The 21403-nt window shown below is 32.6% G+C and overlaps 1 protein-coding gene across 1 annotated transcript; it reads right to left on the bottom strand.

Annotated features, from left to right (window-relative positions):
* Nucleotides 1–3269: 3269 nt before the first annotated feature.
* LOC132731717 (eukaryotic translation initiation factor 4E-like) lies at nt 3270–20480 on the bottom strand. Its single transcript, XM_060717938.1, has 7 exons — nt 20330–20480; nt 15321–15490; nt 14679–14742; nt 10582–10695; nt 9954–10093; nt 7108–7162; nt 3270–6778 (listed from the first exon to the last, which is right to left on the bottom strand). The coding sequence occupies exons 1-7, from the start codon at nt 20357–20359 to the stop codon at nt 6719–6721; spliced, it is 633 nt and encodes a 210-aa protein (XP_060573921.1). The 5' UTR covers nt 20360–20480; the 3' UTR covers nt 3270–6718.
* Nucleotides 20481–21403: the final 923 nt, after the last annotated feature.

Here is a 21403-nt window from a genome sequence, read left to right as displayed (position 1 = left end):
AAGTTCAAATATGCCTTATATGGGTCATCACAGGTCAAAAACAAGGCCACATGAGCTAAAAATAGAAAAATATTGTTGACACTCTATTGGCTGCAGTTCTGATACAAATATACTGGAAATTGGTCAGGAAGGTTGTTTTGATGACTTCTAGTTCAACGTCGAATATGGGTCATCTCCAGTCAGTAACTAGGTCACAGGAGCTAAAAAAAGAAAAATCTTGTTAATACTCTAGTGGCTGCAGTTTTGATCCAAATATCCTGGACATTGGTCAAGAAGGTTGCTTTGACGATTTCTGGGTCAAGTTGGAATATCGGTCATCTTCTGTAAAACAGGAGCTAAAAATAGAAAAATCTTGTTAACACTCTAGTGGCTGCAGTTTTGATCCAAATATTCTGGAAATTAGTCTGCACGTTTGTTTTGATGATTTCTAGTATGTTCGAATATGGGTCACATCGATCAAAAACTAGGTCACACTGCCAACCTTGTTAAAATCTAAAGGTCACATTTTTGACTCATTTGTCATCAAACTTCGTTTGATGGGTCAACCGATCTTGGCCCTCTTGTTTGTCTCTAAACCTATTATTTATGAATGGAATGTCGGAATGTCTCCGCACAACACTCTTTTGGACAAGCCCAAACTGAAATTGACCTGGACTGATAAATGACCTTCTATATAATAGTTGTCCATACAGTATACTTTATTAGAATCAACAAAACAACTAAGTAGATATCTTGACAGTCAAGGTTTAAGTTTATTTAAAGTCATTACTTAAAATATCATATATGATTGTCAATTTGACAGTCAAGGTAAAAAAATTTAAGTTTATTTAAAGTCATTACTTAAAATATCATATATATCATATATAATTGTCAGGGGTGTAGCCAGCTTTTTTCAACTTCTAGGCCCATAAGATAGATCTGGGGGCTTTGCCCCCAGAAGCCCAAAACAAGTTCAGATTAAAAAGAGCAAAATGCGCATTCCAAAGTACTTTCAAGGGGAATTATCAAAACAATGTTTTTAAACTATAAATTTGATAGATGCAAACATTACTGAGGACGGTTAATCATGCATGAGCCTTAAACACTCCTAATACAACCATACAGCTTGAACCCACTACAAACTAAATTGTATTTTGGGGACTTTTGAAAATGTCAATTTCTTGACCAACTTGTAGGCCCGGGCCTACATGGCCTGTCAATTTCTTGACCAACTTGTAGGTCCGGGCCTACATGGCCTAATAGTAGGCACATGTCAATTACAGACATGAAATAATGATGCCCCAAGTCTAATCATTGTGCAACTAAGCTGATGGTTGAAATGATATTAAAGACAACATATTTTATTCTTAACCCGTTCACTGCCATAGGGACGGCTTATGCCGTCCCTGTTATTTTCGGTGTATTTGCCATATGGACCGCTTTTGCTGTTTCTTTAATAATAATAATAATAAATTAATAATAATAAAAATAATAATAAATATAAAGAAAATTATACCATCAACAATAATTATTATTATACTAACAGATTTGGAAACATATATAATTATTGTAATACTAATAACAAATAATAATGATATTAATTAATAATATAGTAATTTCTTAGAAAACACTTTGGCAATTAGGTGATCAATAAAACAATAACCCTCTGGCAGCGAAAGGGTTAAGCATGTTTTTGTAGAATCAACCATGCTATCAGACCAAAACAAGTTTATTTTGTAAATAACTTGTTTCACTGTTATCACTTGTTTTCCTTCCTCGGCCATTAAACTTTTGTTAGCCATAAATTGATAGCTTTGTGAAAAACAATATACTGAACCCATGCATGTAATACCTATTTTATTAGAATATGGCTCTAGTTTTAGGTCACTTTGTTTGAAGACTTCCAGTTTTCATTTCCCATCATTTGACATCATGCCTACCCAAGAGTATAAAGCGAGTGAACAGGTGAAAGTCAAAATAAGTACATTTTGCCATAATTCCTTTCAATCTTAAAATTAACTAGTATGCACAAACATTTAATAACTCAAGTGGCCAAAGGAAATTTTAATAAATATCCGTTGTAATTTACCTTAACATTTAATTCCCAAAAAGATTGGGCAGTTTTTTTTATATTTTACCATTAACATTTTTCAGTATCAACATGACTTAGTCTTATTATAAACTAGAAATGTGTCCATAGGACGCAGGTGCCCCCACACTCCACCGAATGTCAATCTTATGTCTCTAGGTCAAATTTTTTTTTTTTGCTACATGTGCCCAAGTTGAAAACTAAAAATCTTTTATTAAGTAAAGGGCAAATACTACAAATACTGAATAAAGCCACAAGAAAACCCCAAGGTGCATAAGTACACATGCTGACCAACATTCTTGTAAACTTTCAGGCCTACAGGTCATAAACTTTTTGAGTTACGTGCAACACAAGTTAAATAATGTAAATTTTTACTTAGTCAAGGGCAATAACTCTAAAAATACTAAAAAAATCCAAACGAAAATACCCAGGTGCACAACAACACATGCTGATCAACATTCCTGTAAGGTTTCATGACTCTAGGTCAATTACTTTTTGAGTTACGTGCGACACAAGTTGAAAATTGTAAATTTTTACTGAGTCAAGGGCAATAACTCTAAAAATACTAAAAAAATCCACACGAAAATACCCAGATGCACAACTTTACATGCTGATCAACATGCCTGTAAGGTTTCATAACTCTAGGTCAATTACTTTTTGAGCTACGTGCGACACAAAAAGGGAACGGATGGACGTACGAGGGTAAATCTAAATGCCCCCCTATGGTGTGGGCACAATAAGTTCAAAAGTATTACTTTCAGGGTAATGTATCTTGTCACTATGTTACACGAGTTATTTTATTAATATTATTTCAAAAGCTACCCAGATACCTTAACTATGTCTTAGTATACCCAACTTTTGATGATTTTTCTCCTTCAATTAACTTTATCTGCTAAATTAAAGCACAAGATATCCTTTTTTTAACTTTACAGCTAGTTTTTGTTTTTTTTATTGAGTCAAGAATATAGTACAGGCTTTACATTGTTAAGTTATCAACTGCTAGAGAAAATAGTCATTATTTTAACAAACTTCTGCTTCCAGCATGTTTAATTTGAAAGCTAAATTCTTGATCCTTAATGTTGATGATGTAATCACAAAACTAATATACCTTCCGAACACAATCTGAAGATCCAATATCTCACTGAGTTTAAAGAAAAGTGGAAGCATTTTGGATACCATCTAATAAAGAACAAGTCAGCAGTACACAATGTTCATATTTTATTCAATATTGCATTTTACTTAGCATATAACTTCATCATTTCCACCTACATTCACAAACTATAATTTTCATTCCAGTAAAAAGAAAAATCAAAAACATTTCAAATTCTTAAATATATCTTTAAACCAACCATTTTAACTTATAAGTAACATGCAATTTTCTATTGGCAAACCTACACAAAGTTACATGTTTCATATGAACACCTTTTGATGGTTATTAGCATACATTTATCCCTTTTTCACATCTTTAAAGTCCCCATCAGGACTAATCTTTTGTGTAAACTTTAGAAGTATTTAATATGTTATCAATATAAATACCAATAATTTTTAAGTTAAATATCTGATAAAGAAATTGAATTAATAATTGAATTTATAAATTATTGAATTGAATTTTTGTCTGTTATTCATACCAATTTTAATACATTTCAGATGATATCTGTGTCCACCTAACCGGCTATCCTGGATAACTAACCAGTAATGATCATTGTCTCTGCAAGTGAACGACAACTTATCCCACATCTATGAATCAGCAGTGAGAGAGAAATGACCATTAGACTTAATGTCAGAGATCAAATAAATGTCAAACCTCAAATACTCATCAAATAGTAAGTTAACTTTTTAGGATCTGATCATTAATTTATCAACATGTTTTGCTTTTTCTCTTCCTGTCACTCTATACATTGCTTGTAACTTTAACTTTTCTACAAAAAAGCGCAGAAAAGCATTAGCTTGGAACTAACTTCAGTCTAAATAAAAAACTCAGCTAATTTCATGGCAGTAAACTTGAACAGGAACAAACTTACTAAGTTAACTTATTCTCATACAGGGAATATATAAATATGAACATGGATGCATTTAATGCTTCAATACAATTTGATGAATTAATATCTTTGTGGGCAAAATGGTGATAGACTAATAAAATATCATACAATAAAGCATAAACAAGTAGTAATTTTAATGGAAAATGTCACATGAATTATTGTCAACTTCCTTTAACCCTGGCACTTATCTGAAAGTGACTGTCTGATATTGATCAGCACTGGTCGCACTATTCAGTCAGTACTTATTTTGAAATTGTCCCTAAAAATGATGAATGGTTTTGTCCAGCTTAGAAAAAAGACAAGTCCATATAAGATAAATAGCACAGTAAAGGTTAAATCAGTATACAGTTTTTAGATTTAATCATTAGCTATACCTTCCTAAAACACCAATTGTTGCATGTTTTGGTTATTTATATCATTTCAATCAAATTGATTTTAACAATAAACTGGTCATCCAAAAATAAGAAAGAACATGTTTCATTAAAATACAATATTACGTTTAAATCATTACAAATAAGAAACGAAACTAGATAGTGATTGATACAGAGCATAAAACATATGGCTTAAACTAGATCTATTCAGTTTCTATAAACAAGAGTTTCTATAAATCAATCAAAAAAAGCTGTTTTAGCAAATAAATCAATCAAACCAAAAACAAAGCAAAGTACTGGAAGTATTTGTAAACGGATAAAGTAAAAAATTAATTATATTTGTTTGATAAGTAGGCTTTTATATACAAGTATCTATTTTGTAAAAGTTGTATCAGAATTTTTCTCTTGAAAAACTTTCAAGTTGTTTCAATGGTAATTCTGAACATTGAACACACACAAAAAAAACTGATCTGACGTTTAAATGTTATTGTGTAGGAATCAGAAATAATGAGAAGATATTCATTTGATACACTTAGTAGTCAGTTAAGACATAGCTATGAGATGACAATTGCTTTGCCATTGCTTAATGTTGTCTTTTTACATTATAAATGCCATGTATGCAATGTTACATCTGAAAACATGTTTATCTTATATAAAATCAACCAATTATATTTGCACAACAATATGCAGAAAAAAATACACACAAATATCAATTATATCTGGCATACAAAAACAGTAAGCACACATAGTTATAACAGGTACCAAACAGAGAAAAAAAAACAATTGTTTAAATATATATACAACAATTACCAAACTTGAAATTATCTAGCTAAAGGCACCGTGAGATTAACCAATCTTAAAACACACCAGTTATACAGAACAATGGTAAAGAGTTATGGTACACTTTTGCTGCCAACATGTTAGTCTGCCGGCTATTTCACATTACATCTCTCTTATTTTGTTGTCTAATTGATACACATGCATTTTTTTTAACCCTTACACCAGTGACTTTGTACAATGTGAATTTTCCAATTGTATAATCATTTTCTTAACAAAACCAGAATATAAAATAATTATATTTTCATTACAAATTGTAACTTCAAATAAGATTGTTATATTATCTAAATAGTTCATGCTTTAATGAAATTGTCTATTTTCAATTTTCACTTCGAACATTTTACCCCCCAAAAAAATACAAATCCTTAATACTGCCTATGTGGCTTATTTTCTTTATATTGAATAATTAATTTATAAAGTATTAAAGATGAAAACTACAATCATGAAATGATGTGATTTAATGACTTACCTTTATACAGTTTGATTCAAACATTTCAAGATTAATATTTCTTTATACATAGTAGCTCTATTCTTTATACAACATTTTTGGACAACACATTCACCTATTTTTCACATATTCATTTATGACAGAAAATTTTTTATAACTTTTTATATATCTTTACAATATCTTTTTTTTTACTGTTATCAGTAAGACACCTTACAAAATGTTTTCTTAACATTCAATATCCTGCCTTCTCTTTATTACACAAATAATTGATATGTTACCAGGCTGTTCCATGAATTAACCTAACAACAAAAAAAAAATAAACAAATTTTCAAAAATCATCAAAACTGTGTAGCTGTGTTATTAAAATAAAACTTGGCAGTGCAATACAATTCAAAAATTTACAGTCTTTAACAGATACCGTTAACCCAACATGAAATACTGATTTCAAACTGGATTATGTATTTAAAAATATTTACAATTAAATCAAAGATATATGGTATGTACTCAGCCTTTGCTTACAATCATAAGATTTGAAATATACATTTTGTATTATAATCAACATGTCATAACTATGTCCAACAATTTTCTTTTAAATACCAAATCTATCATGTACCTTCAAAAGTCTGTTTCACTAAATAAGACATCGTCAAAAATCTGTTTCATACAATATGACCTAAAGTTCAAGAATGTAGAATTTTAATATATATAAATCTGTCCAATATCCAAACCCAATCCTCCAGTCATATAGTTTCACTCATGTACAAAGTACTTTTGCATCTACATTCATTTCTTACATTAAAAAAAAAAACGAGGAAAAGAAAACAACCCAACTAGCCTCAACAATATTGGGTTGAATTGAGATGTGTGGGAAATCATGCAGCACTTTGCGGTTAAATGCAACACGTTCAACAGTCAACAACAAGTATACAAGAAGATCTGTTTGGCAGAAGCGTTGTCATACTCGGTAACGATCTCGCGCTGTTGAGCCTGCTTTCGTGGCTGTATCTGAATGTGCCTGTAATAATAAACTTTCCTTTGTATTCATATCATTTAAAGCATTCTATCAGATATCTAGAAAACAAACTATCATCTCCATCCTGAAATTTTCAAGAATATTTTATTCAATTCATACAAGACTACAAGTACTTAAATATTCTACTTGCGACACTTTGTTTTGAACAATTTAATTATTTCTTTAGTTTTTAATTATTTGGTTTTTCAAGTCACTTTTTTTTCAATTAATCTTGGTTTTCATTTTCTTCCATCCACAACAAATTAACATAAAGCTGTGTAAAAAAATACTTATTTACATCTACTAGTACTTCCTTTAGTAATGTTACATACCTGAAATCCTATGAATATCTTTTGAGGTATTTTAAGCCTTTCTTTTAATTTTTTTCTGAAATCAAACAATTTAAGTACATGACACTTAAAAGCATACTAAGTGAAAATTTAGGATGTTTTATGAATAAATTCAATCAAATCGTATTACTGAGAACATTTCACATACACATCAATTGGATGTGACCATTATACACTATGTATGACAATATTAGTGTTTATTTAATTTTACCCATGAGATATGGTGCTATATCAGTCAAATATATGTCATATTTTAAAAAAAATAAATATGAACAAGGCAGTCTGAAGGACAGCTAAATCCCCTTCCGCAGAGAACATGATTGTGTACTTCTTGACCTTTTACCAACCATGACCTTGATGTTGTTTCATGCATATCATAAGCACATAGTCTCACGATGGTGATAACTTGTGCCAAGTTATTTAAAATCTTCCATAAATAAAAAAGTAATGGAGAACATATAACCTTGACCCTGGGGTTATTTAAAAGTTATGGAGGGGACATGAAACATAGACTTTTATAAATTTGACCTTAAAGTGTGACCTTGACCTTGGGGGAAGCAACTCAATTTTTGTGCTCTGCACATGTTCTTATGATGGTGATCAATTGTTTCAAGTTATATTTTAAAAATTTCAGTGGTTAAAATTTATGGAGCAGACACGAAATGCAGACTTTTTAACATTGACCTTGACCTTTTGGACAACAACCCAATTATTGCGCTCTGCACATCGTCTCATTATGGTGATCACTTGTGCCAAAATATTTCAAAATTTTTTCAGCAGTTAAAAGTTATGGAGCGGACACGAAATGTAGACTTTTTATTATGAAATGAAGACTTTTTAACGTTTAACCTTTAAGTGTGACCTTGACCTTCGAGGTAGCAACCTAATTCTTGCGCTCTGCACATTCTGCACACCGTCTTATTATGGTGATCACCTGTTCAAGTTATTTCAAAAACTTTTCAGCGGTTAAAAAGTAATGGAGCGGACACGAAATGTAGACTTTTTATTATGAAATGAAGACTTTTTAATGTTTGACCTTTAAGTGTGACCTTGACCTTGGGGGTAGCAACCCAATTTCTTGCGCTCTGCACATCGTCTCATTATCGTGATCACTTTTGCCAAGTTATTTCAAAAACTTTTCAGTTTAAAAGTTATAGAGCGGACACAAAAGTGTTACCAACGGACAGACGGACGGAAGTACTTACAAAATGGTACTTATGTGACTTTTCCTTTGATCTTTTTGGCCATTTTTAGTCACACAAGGCTTAAAAAAAGACAATTGCTGTACAATTGCATTCGTGTAGCAAGCAAGGGATTCATAACCATTTTTCTTTGATAATGAAATTAAATAACAAGAGCACCGCTAGGCGGAGCATTATATGCCCGAAAGTGTTTTTTTTTATATATTAAGGATGAAGCATTTGTAAGACATTACATAAATTAAATAAAGTATTACCTCCTTCCAATAGCAATCCTCCTATAAAGTTTGAATATTGTGGGCCAAATAGAAATTAAGTTATGCTCCGGAAACTGTTTTCAGTTTTAAAGTAATAGTGACCTTGACCTTTGACCTTGTGACCCCAAAATCAATAGGGGTATTCTACCCAATATGGACAATCATCCTATGAAGTTTGAATCTTGTGGGCCAAATAGATATTAAGTTATGCTCCGGAAACTGTTTTCAGTTTTAAAGTAATAGCGACCTTGACCTTTGACCTTGTGACCCAAAAGTCAATAGGGGTCTCCTAGCCAATATGGACATTCATCCTGTGAAGTTTGAACACTGTGGGTCACATGGTACTTAAATTATGCCCCGGAAACTGTTTTCAGTTTTGAGGTTATAGTGACCTTGACCTTTGACCTTGTGACCCCAAAATCAATAGGGGTCTTCTACCCAATATGGACAATCATCCTATGAAGTTTGAACACTGTGGGCCAAATGGAACTTAAATTATGCTCCGGAAACTGTTTTCAGTTTTAAGGTGATAGTGACCTTGACCTTTGACCTTGTGACCCCAAAATCAATAGGGGTCTTCTACCCAATATGGACAATCATCCTATGAAGTTTTAATGTTGCGGGCCAAATGAAACTTAAGTTATGCTCCGGAAACTGTTTTCAGTTTTAAGGTGATAGTGACCTTGACCTTTGACCTTGTGACCCCAAAATCAATAGGGGTCTTCTACCCAATATGGGCAATCATCCTATGAAGTTTGAATGTTGTGGGCCAAATGGAACTTAAGTTATGCTCCGGAAACCAAATTGCTAACGGACGGACGGACGGACGGACGGACAGACGGACGGACGGACGCCTGCCAGGGGGTATAACATAATATGCCCGAAATTCTTTCGGGCATATAAAAAGGTTGTTTTTTCGTGAAATATGGAATATATTTTAACTCAACATGATAAAATGCCACACATTTTCACTCGCCGTCCTGGCTCGTAAAAATATGTGGCATTTTATCATGTTTTGTGAAAATATATTCCATATTTCACGAAAAAATATCCTCTTTCTATATATTTTTATATAAATCTATTTTTTCAATAAGCACATTGCTGCTTGAACCTTCAGCATAATAAACTGTTCAAAGAATGACACAAGCCAATAGTGATATTTCTATATAATACTTCAATGACCTGGTCAGCACATGTTTTTAAAATGATTCTATTCACATTAATACTAAAAGTAATCATCAACAGTTCACTAACTAAAACACAATAATGAATAGATGTTATTGCTGTACTTGAATAAATTGATACAAATCATTGACTTATTATGACTTAGTTAACAAATTAAAATGAAATGTTAAGTTATTAGAACACATACCCTATTAGTACTGTGGCATCGCCCCTTCTAGCATCCCGAGTCCACAGACCAAGTTTATCTCCCTTGTTTCTGATATTAATTGTTGCACCACATATATCATCAGTTAAATCGTCAAATGCTTCTCCTATTAAACACAATAACTGAAACACACAAATATAATGCAATATTAGACAGTCACACCAAGAATACATACTGGCTATTATCAGCGGTTTACTAATCAATGCAACCAACTGTCATTCTACATGGCCTTACGGCATGAAACCAATGAGTTTATGCTTGATTTAAGTGCCTTAGTTTATGCTTGATTTAAGTGCCCAAAATGGGGGTGTCCGTGGCTGAGTGGTTAAGATTGTTGACTTCCAACGACTAGCCCCTCACCACTTGGGGTTCAAATCCAAACAGGGACTTTGGATTCTTTCATGTGAGGAAGCTATCCAGTTAGCTGACGGAACGCCGACGGTTCTACTCAGGTGTCCTTTCATGCCCGAGGTCTTCCTCCACAAGTAAAACTAAACAGTTGCCATATGACCTATACTGTTTATTTCTATCATTTTGAATTAAATAAAATATAATAAACCCTTACTGGATATTGCCATTTACTAGAACATTCAATTAATTCTGTACTTACAGTTTCTAACCAAAAGTTGTCTAATTCTGTTTGTCGTTGATTTTTGTTGAGATTAACTAACCATCTACCACCATTTTTATTAGATGCATCTTCCCACATAGGTTGTATACCATCCTGATATATATCAAACAAAAACATATTAATGCTACATTCATTTCCCTTAAATTAATGTTCAGGAAAAACACTTGACTATTTTACGGAACAAAATATAAACAATTTGACCATGAGACATTAACTTAATAATCACTTGTCCTGACATGTATTGTCAATTGTGTTGCTGATTTTCTTTTATGAACTTGTGGCATTTGTGGTGTAATTTTCTTGTGATTCTGATAAATCACACTTTTTTCCAGATTTTTTCCTTTGTCCATGTCAATTCTCGGGATATCAAGATGAAAATTTAAAGTTAGTTAGCTAACAGTATAGAGCCTTGGTCAGCTAACAGTATAGTCTAGTCATACCCCACGAATGCGGACACTGACCTATCTCTATACTGGTGGCAAAGGTTTACCACTTTCAGTTCCAGCAGGTTAAGGCAGAAAATAACTGAAAAAATCATTAAGAAATTACTTCAGCTGCATTATGTTTTTTATTGCACCTCAAAACATTTATTTTCGATTTCTTGTCTCTTTCACAACAATGTAATAATTTAGCCCTGACATATTTTAGACTTGAACAAGATTGCTTAACTTTGTGAAACAAGCAATTATCATAGTATTTGAAAGCAATCCATAAGTCCCCTACCGGTTAATAAGAAAAATTCAAAGTTTAAGGAGGAGATAATTCTGGAAATATGGATGCTAGATAAATAAATCTTGTCATATTATTAAGATGTGGTAGTTTGAAGTAAATCATTTAAGTAATGAAGAAGTTGGAGTAAAATATAAGTTCAAAGGGGACATAATTCTGGAAATAGTCTTGCCAGAGTATTGAACCTTCTCACAAATGATTTGAGTGATAATAAGAAACATATATATGAAGTTTGAAGAAGATACATTAAGAAATAAAGTTGCTGAAAAAAAGAAAATTCTAAGTTCAAGAGAGGCAATTCTGATAATTTTTGTGCTAGGGTTGTAAACCTTGTCACATATGATGTGGTTGATGACCAGAAACTTATATTTGAAGTTTGAAATAAATACCTCAAGAAATAAAGAAATTATAGCGGAAAAGCCTAAAAACTAGAATCAGAAATCTTGACAAGGTTGCGGACGTTTGTTAAGTAATACTCTCTATAGTCAAGATTAAAATGATCTGTATAATTTCCATACTGCCTGGCATCTATCCATATTTTAAGTTTCATAAAAATTTTCAGCTCTCTTTGACTAATCACATATATTGTTTTATTTGCCATGTTTTAAGCCTATTTGTTGCCATGGCAACCAATTTTTTTCAACATAAGAAGAAAAGAAAAAGACATACATAATCTCCAGACTGCCATCTACCCTTATTTCAAGTTTCATACAAATATTTTAATTACTTTTTGCATTATCACTAGATCCAGTTTATATGTTAAATTTGCCATATTTTCAGTCTATTTGTTGCCATAGCAACCATAATTTTCAACATAGGAAGAAAAGAAAAAGATGTGCATAATCTCCATACTGCCATCTATCCATATATCAAGTTTCATAAAAATATTTTAAGTATTTTTTGCGTTATCGCTGGATCCACTTTTGTGGACAGACAGACGGACTGTCCGCACTTACAGGACAGTAATTATGTGGCTAGAGGGACAATAGGTAACTGTTCTTTCTCTTTGATGTCATTCTGTCTGTAATGCTTTTATGTGGCTATTTTCTTTTGTGTGGCTAATACCCTGGTCACATATTCACGGAATATGCCCACGGAAGAGACACAGATTAATTCCGGCATTGTCCGTAGCTACCCGTACTGGTCAGTAGCTCTCCGTATTGTAACCGTAATCAATCGTAGTAGTCCTTGTATATCCGTAGCGATCCTTGACCATTTTTGAACATGCACAAAAGTTTGCTACAGAAAAATCACCCGTAGAGTATCCCTGCTAGTTCGTATTAAACCGTACTGATACGTACTGGTCCATACGAAAACCGTACTAGTCTGTACTGATTCGTAGTCTACCAACTTGTCAAGGATTTCCACGGTTTGGTATGGAGAACTACGTATAAGCTAGTTTTAATACGGCATTGTCATGGAAAGCCACCATCGTAATACGTTGTATTACGGAGAGGCAGGGATAAGCACAGTCTTATACGGTTTTATATTGCATTTCAACACGAAACAGTACGGAATGGTATGGTCCACCACTGTTTAGTATGGATAAATTATGTATCATGTACTTTTTCAATTGTATAAATACTACCTTCTTGTTCAAAACAGACATTTTTGAAGGAACATTCAATAAATGATAATTGCCATTTACTGGCTGCAACTTTATATTGAAATGGCTCAGAATGCTGATGCAGTGGTCCAGCTGCTTGATGACATGCATAGAGGTGAAATATATTAATATCGTACCACAATTCATAAGTAATAGAATACATTTAATGTTACATATTTTAAAAACATTGGATCGTGAAATTGAGTAAATATGTACATAAAACGAAGTGTCTCATAAGCCTCGGACGCTGGCCCTTGCATGAGTGATAATAAGATTAATTAACAAGCTTTTTACATATTTTTAAAACATAAACATTCACGATAATTAATGTAATTGTAAACTGAACAGCAAATTTTAAAATTAAAAGATCAACATTTTTCATTAATGATTACTAGTCCATATCTAATCAGGTAAGAGAAGACAGACGAGATGGTGGACTAGAGATGGGCTTTTAGGAAGACCCCTTCATGTTTAGTATGAGGCTCTCATGGCCGAACATGTTGAGGATCCAGCATCCTTCAAGAAATTCACTTTAATCGGACCTGATATGTTTCGGGTGTCCGACGCGATGAGGCCGAATCCTCTCCGCCAAAATAATTGAACTTTGCAATTTTTTGTTTTCTAGGTTTTCTTTTCTTGTGATGCATTTTGAAAATGAGCATGCAAGAGGTTGTGGACGAATAAAATAGGTCCGTATCGATTCGTGGCAATTTGTTCTTCTCCGTACTTATCCGTATCAGACCGTACTTATTCGTACTAACCCGTGCTTATAACGTAGTAGACCGTAGTGCGTCCTGATTTGTGTCGCTCTGTATCAAACCGTGTCGGTCTGTAGCAATCCGTGTCTCTCCTTGGGCTTTTGGTGGTAAATCCGTCGGACTCCGTACTCATATCGTTGTGTGTCCGCATTGGAACCGTAGCGGACTACGGAATTTCACATTTCCGTAGTAATCCGTGAACAATTAGACCGTAGCTCTTCCGTGGCATTATCCGTGAATATGTGACAGGGGCATAAAAAGAACAATAGAGAGAACATTAGAGTAGCCAAATAATAACTGTCCTGTGAGAACAGACAGACAGACTGACAGACAGACGGAGGGTAAACCTAAAGTCCCCTCAGGTAAACCGGTAGGGGACTAAAAATGCTATACAACATTAATACAAAACTTTATAGTAGAAATAGAAGTAGTGCATCTATACAATTGTAATTTGAACTTTGCCATAATGCAGTAGGGTCTAGTGAATATATAGTATAATAATTGATTGATAGATTGATTTTCTTTAGACTGGGCTGTCAAGGATAACCTACAAAAGTGCAAGCACTTATTTCCAGTAGGGTCCTTACCTCATCAGACTCTAGAGACAGCTATGAGATACAAGGGAATCCGGGAACCAGTCCCTAGCTCTTATTGAAAAGATCCCTTGGTTCTTTTACATGCCAAGTGTATAGCACTGATACATGGGAGGATTTCCTGGGTTTCTTACCAGTAAACCTCTAGGTAGGTTGGAAACACTGAAAGTGTCTCTGAAAAATCCCGAGAATGTTACCCAGGATTGAACCCGGAACCTCAGGAGTGACAGTCAGTGGTCTAACCAACTGAGCTATCACGCCACCTATAATCAAAAATAAAAAGTATTTTTACTTGATAAAAATTTAGACATTTACATAGCTGTATTAAACTTTTAAATTCAGTTACAGTTAATGCATCACAGATTGCGGTGGCATGAAAAGTTTACAAACCTTAAATAATGAATAATCACATCCTGACGGTAATCTACTGGCTTTTTGTATGTGGTTATATAATCTGAAAAAAAGCATATCAAATCTTAAGTAAGAAACTGTCTCCAACCAAATTAATGACGAAGTTGAAATTAGATATCTAATTCATAATTAATAATGAATTATTAGAGACTGTCAATTCATAAAATTATCGAATAATGAAGTAATAGTATAGAAAGTATTAAAAAATAACTTTTTAAGTTGGACCTGATAACAGGACCATCTAGCAATCACTAAATAATGCCACTTTTGCACTACCTTACTGATGTTGATAATGGTTGATATGGTTTAGACTGATTCAAAGCATGCTAGCCAATTAAACTTCCTGTGTAGTGTACATTGTCCTCAGACAAGCTACATATATATAACACATGGAGTTATTTCACTCTCTTTTATTTTTCATTTATATTGATTTATTTACTTTTATTTAACCTGCACTAAATTTACTTCAAGCATCTATCTAGGGTAAGAATTTAATTCTTAGAAGAAAAGTAAAGGGGGTGTTTGAACTACTGGCAGCATATGGTAACTTTATCTTACATAAATTATGAAATCATCAAGATATACAACAGGAAATTAAAATTAGAAAAGGTCATAGATTACCCCCAAAAATCTTCCACTGTATCAAATGCTGTGATAAGTTTGAGATTTGCTGTCCATTCCTTGCTTTTATCATTTTTAAAGAACCACATTGCCCATTTGTTTTGAAGTGGATGTTTGATCAACATATCAGGCGAGACAACCTGTTGGTCTTCCTGCTCTCCATCATGATCCTATTAAAAAATAAAAATGTTCAATCAAATTTAGTTTGTCTTTAATTATGAAAGCCATTTAAACATTAAATACAACTTTGATGATTTTTTAAATCCTGATGAAGACATGTGAGAGTCACACTATTTTTAGCTAAAGACATTTTTAATCAGTACGGGCATGCAAGATGTTTCTATACAAGCAATGTATAAACGCTTGATTTTTACTTACTTTCATTATCGGTATATGAGAACACAGACATGTGAACTGGATAAGCTTGAGATGAATGGTCTCTTCAACAGTAATAAATGAAACAGAGGACTCATTCTGGAGGGAAATTTTATTATAATTTGTTTACTTATTTTAATTTTATTTATCCATATATTTAAGAAGACACATGAAAGACATTTTGTGTTGACCCCCCATATTGGAAAATCCCGGTCACACTGTGATGTCACTCAAAAACAATAACACGAAATTAGTCTGAACTAATTTTTTTCTGTTGTGATTTAAGGCACTGACAGATACAGGCATTAAAAATTTCGTCTAAAAAATTTGGTTTCTGTAATCACCGCTATGCATAGTACACACCAATATGCTGTTTACACAATTTTTACATGGGAAGGAAAATACACATTTGTGGTAGGATTATGATTATTTGTAACATCTTACATGGGAAGTTTGAATGATTGTGCATGTTTATTGTTTTTCATTTTGCTATGGACTTTCAAATAGATATCTTTAGACGTTAAAGCGGATTTGACCAATGTAAAAAATAGCTTTAAATCCGCGGTTACGTCTAAATATTTGGACTACTTTAAGTTCCGACTTACAGTCAACCCTGCCCCAAAATCAGTCAACCTGGCCCCAAAATTGGTCAATCTGGCCCCACATTATTTTTATTTGGTCAATGCGGCCCCAAAATTGAATTTCAGAGAATATTTTATTAAATTAAATAATTATGTTTTAATAGACGATATTTTGCTTCTCTCATGTTCCCTTTTGTCTATAAATGATATATTTATTACACACATTAAAAAAAGATTTTCAAAAAATGTATAAATAATTTCATATTTACAAAAAATGTACCAATAAATAAAACTTTACCCAATGAAGATTATGAACCATATAATAAAGTTATTGAAAACATCATTAGGTTATAATTTGTCTGTAATTTAATTGCCCCAGTTAAGGCTTTTATACATAATAGTGATAATGAATGACAGTGTTTTTTTCCCACTTTTGGGGGAAGGCAGGGTTGTCATTAAGAGGCGGCAGGAGGCCAAAATGCCTGTCTCAAATGCATTATGGGCCGCCTCAAAATTAAGAAAACACTCTTTGTTATGCATGATAAAGACAGAAATGACCGCCTCAAGTTCAAAACAAACCTTCTGCAAAAAATGTTAATGACAACCCTGGGAAGGGGGTCGGTGCCCTTTGGAGGGGGAAAAATGCAATAGGAGGGGGAATTTTATTTGTTTACTTATTTTATATTGTTTTCTTTGTGGTAGAAAAGGAGAGCAACTTTTGCAACACAAGTTTAAAATACATCTCTTTTTCTTAATATACGGATCTAAAATACTGATGTGTCGCATGTTAAATTTGTTGGGACGCCGGGAGTAGCTCCCCTTACCTTCCAGAGAACGATTTGTAAACAACCTTGCTTAACAGTAACTCTTACACTTACAGGCATAAAAATAAAAAAAAATTGGCAGTTAGTTGCAAAAAAAATGATATTCATTGCAGGCAAATTCAGGCTGCAATATATGGGGAAATTTAGGCTTTGAGGGGGGAAAAAACATACTATTTTGAGGGGGGAATGGGGCAGAATTTCGCCGAATATTTTGGTGAAAAAAAACTGAATGATTATATAAACATCAATAATTATGTGTGAACGTATGCATTTATTCAAATGTGATGAACAAATAAGTAAGAGCAATCAATAAACAAAGAAATATTAATTGTGAAAAAACCTTGGTCTATTTCATGTCTATTATTATGCTAGAAACGTTGTTATAATGTTTAAAGCAAATAAACTGTATTGTATTGTATTTGATGTAAATTCGAAAATATATTTTCATAAACATGAACATGCTTTAACTTATGATGTCTATTTTGGTACTGTTACAATACTAGTAAATCAAGAGAAAAAATAATGAAATCATTTTTTTTTAATAACTAATTTTGGAAACTTTTTAGGACTTACTCCATGGATTTATATTACATCTGTGCTTACTCTATGTGTTGTGTTTTTCCACATGTACCTCTACAAATAGTCCTATAAATATGACGTCGCTTTGAGATATTTTTGCTTCTGGGCAAAGCAACGTCATATCGAAATTGCTCAAAAACCCATAGCATGTTCCGCCAGAAAATCGGGCGGAACGAAAAACAATAAAGACAGCGTGTATTTACATAAGTTTTGACCTATTTATGAACAAAACTAAAAAATAAATACCTTTTGTCAAAATAATTAAACTGTCACATCCGAAAAATCATGATTAAATCCTCTCATGTATTTCAATTCTTTTTACAGCCGATAAACAAATGGCGGCCATAAAGTGCGCGAAATCTGATTGGCTAATTCAAATGCAAGCGTTTAACTGAGTCAGAACAATCTAACGGAATATTTTTTAACGAAATAATTGCCCATGCACCGTCAGTGTGTTCGAATATATTTTTCCGTTCAAAAATTTTAATCAATCTGTAAAGCACCTTGCTTAACCAGTATGGCTGATAGACAAAAATAGATTGATGTTTATATTTTATTTTAAATTGATAAGTACATTGTTTGAGAGTTATTGTGTATGATTGAGCATGAAATTGAAAGAAAAGAAGATAAGCTTTTGAATAAAGCTTGAAAGGCAAGACAATACTGGGGTCCTACATATTTACCGGACAATCAGTTTACCGGACAAAAGCTATTACTCCTGAATAGTGCTTTATTTTTTGCTTCGATTCAAAAATCATACATTCTGAATTGTACACACACTTTCTATTTCAAAGTAAATAACAACAAAACCACTCTCAGGTAAATATTGTTGATTCAGTTCTTTATCTTCTAACATGCCCTTTTGTTTACTAGTTATTTCATGACCTGCTCATGCGGGGGAATAATCTGTTCTGCGCAGGACCGAATATGGAGACCCTTAATGTTTTTTTTGTTTTGTTTTTTTGATAGGTTTTACTTTTACTTCTTTTCAACGTTACCTCGAGAGACAATCGTAACATATTTTAATGACAAAAGTAATTTTAAATTAAATCTAAATAGTATCTCGTTGTCTTTTACAAAGAAGTGCAAATTAGAAAAAAAACATATAGGCTAAGGAAACGGGTAACGCCCTACATGAAATGTAAATCAAATAGGCTTTATGTATATGGCTTTTGTAACATTCTACATGATAACCAAAAGGAAACTGTACGACAAAGAACAGAGGAGCAATTCCATTTAAATATTAAAATGTTTCATACGTTTAAGGATCATGAAGGATCATTACGTTAATTGGGTTAATAGTGTTAATTTCAACAACATCCTATATATATTCTATATATTGGCCTCTTCATAACAGGCATGGCTGCTGTGTCTATTTCTAGTGACATACTGGGTTTTTCAAATATCTTATATAACATTGCCTTTCCTTGCTGGTTATTTAAAGATTAATTTCAATCCACGACTTCAAATAATTTTGAAACACCATGTCCGGTAAATTGAGTTGTTTATACGATTTTTTTCCTCTTACAATGCCCTTCTTTAAAGACACATTTCTACGGTCAAATGTTTAATTTCATGTTTGATAAAGGAATGTTTACGTGCATTAAGAACCCAAAATTATTTATGTAAAATTCTATTCTTTTTTATTATTTTAAATAAAAGTTACAGATATAAAACTTCATATTTTGTCCGGTAATATGTAGGCCCCCAGTATACATTTTTTGAATTTTTTATGATGCTATGCGTTTTTGAGCAATAACTATTAGACGTCAGGCTTGACCGACATAAACTATAACAAGCCTGTAACGTCTAATATATTGGACTATTCTACAAAGAGCTGTGTGCAACACCTTATGAAAACTGTGTCTACAGGTATAAACCCGAAATTGAGAGAAGAGAGAAACGTTTGAATATTATTAATGTAGCACTTCTTTTTCACTTTTTCTTTCTCTCTTTTTTCTATTCAGGAAATTATGTGAATAATTATCGAGATAAACAGCACACGAGAATATATTTATTCAAAGGTTAAAAAATTAGTAATAAAAATAGGGCCGCGTTGACCAGATATCAGATTGAATTGGGGCCGATCGACTAATTTGGGGCCGGATCAACTAATTTGGGGCCGGATTCACTTGAGGCCGGGTTGACTTGTACCGTAAGTTCCATATTGCCATTGATCACCTCTTTTCTGCAATATAATATTTATTTCAATCTCTCTTGCCGAGTTGACACGTATTACTTTCTAGTTGATTCAATGAACAGATTCAAGTGTCTGAAAGCATATACTATATCTACCTGCAAAAACTTAAGTTCTAATAAAATCCAAGGTAAACTAAACAAAAAAAAACACACCACGATTTCCGATTGTGATATTTTTGGCCAAGTAAACTTGCTTTTATTTCGCATCCATTCCAATTATGTACAGAACATGTTTAATAAAAGAAACACTTACTCCTGCAATAAACAATATCTTAATTTTCTGAAAATGAGATAAGAGCCTAAAGAGGAGATGTGGTGGTGATCATGACGTGTGGTGTCCCAAGGCAGCATATGACATGTGACTATTGTATAAATCTATTAAAAAGATCATAATTCCGTAGTTTAAAATGGTGCGGCTATATAATTAGGTCAGACAAACATAAACGTTTACCTCCTTTAAATCCGGTTCACCCGATGCCATGTCTGTTTGAGAAGTTAGAAATCCAATATGGTTTGAGGTCACGTGAATTACCGGCGTTTAAAAACGAGGCTAATCAGAAAGAAGGGTTAGGCGTAATGTGGCATTAAAAACCAAAAAGTATTGTCTGATTTGCTGCATTTAAAAAACTTAACACGCACACTCTTAAGATATAATTATATTTTCTTTATCTGAATAAGTTTATGATGAAAATTTAAAGGCCTAGATTTTTAATTTTTTATTAATTAACCTACCCAATCAACATTATTCTAGGGTCTTTTAAGAAGAAAGGTCCTGATTTCAGCCGTATCATACTATAAGTGACGTATAAACAATACAAAAGATAAAAATGTATCTTCCTTACTGCCCTCTACCCATAATCATCATCATCATCATCATTAAATAACGTGTGTACAGACAATAAGTCTCAACAATCAAGAAAATTAGCATGAATCTGGACCACACAATCAAGAAAATTAGCATTAATCGGGAGGCATGCTGCTTTAAATTGTATACATTCTAGATAAAATAGTTTGTACTTTACTTACATTATAAACAGTATAAATTTTTCTAATTAATTATTCCCCAGAAATTGTTTTTATTTTTTAGAAGACAATTAAGGAGCGTGTTTTTTGACTCCAATATTTATTCAATTGTAATTTCTGCTGAAAGTTACTCAATTCATTTGAACTACACATACTTCCAAAAAAGAAGATATATGTAAGCTTGCGTCTCAATTTACATTATTTTTATATCATTGATTTTGTTATGTAACACTTTGAAAAAAGACTCATTTTCAGTTTAAAAATAACTGCTAATCACTTGCTGTGATATACGCCCTAGCTATTTATAGTAAAACTTGTTTCTTTTGTTCCATAAATGTTTTCCTATTTAATAAATTTTGTTACATTCTGGTATTGTTCAGATTTAAAATAATAATTAGCCTATTTTCAATAGATATGTCCAACAAAATTTAAAATTTCGTATATTCATATAAGCAATTAAAAGTTTGTAAGACCTGAACTAAATTATACATAATTTTATGCG

This window comes from Ruditapes philippinarum, unplaced genomic scaffold, assembly GCF_026571515.1.
Source record: "Ruditapes philippinarum isolate M1 unplaced genomic scaffold, ASM2657151v2 ctg3097_1_1_1_1, whole genome shotgun sequence".
NCBI lineage: Eukaryota > Metazoa > Mollusca > Bivalvia > Venerida > Veneridae > Ruditapes > Ruditapes philippinarum.
The sequence above is the reverse complement of the archived record's forward strand: the minus strand, read 5'-3'. Positions and strand labels throughout refer to the sequence as shown.

What these genes read in the sequence shown, in the direction of transcription:
- LOC132731717 (XM_060717938.1), bottom strand. Translation starts at nt 20,359, where the DNA reads ATGGCATCGGGTGAACCGGATTTAAAGGAG. An exon ending in ACAGTGGAAGATTTTTGGGG is followed by an intron (nt 14,743 to 15,320) that starts GTAATCTATGAC and finishes GCTTTTTTTCAG; the next exon opens with ATTATATAACCACATACAAA. An exon ending in ACAACTTTTGGTTAGAAACT is followed by an intron (nt 10,094 to 10,581) that starts GTAAGTACAGAA and finishes TGTGTGTTTCAG; the next exon opens with TTATTGTGTTTAATAGGAGA.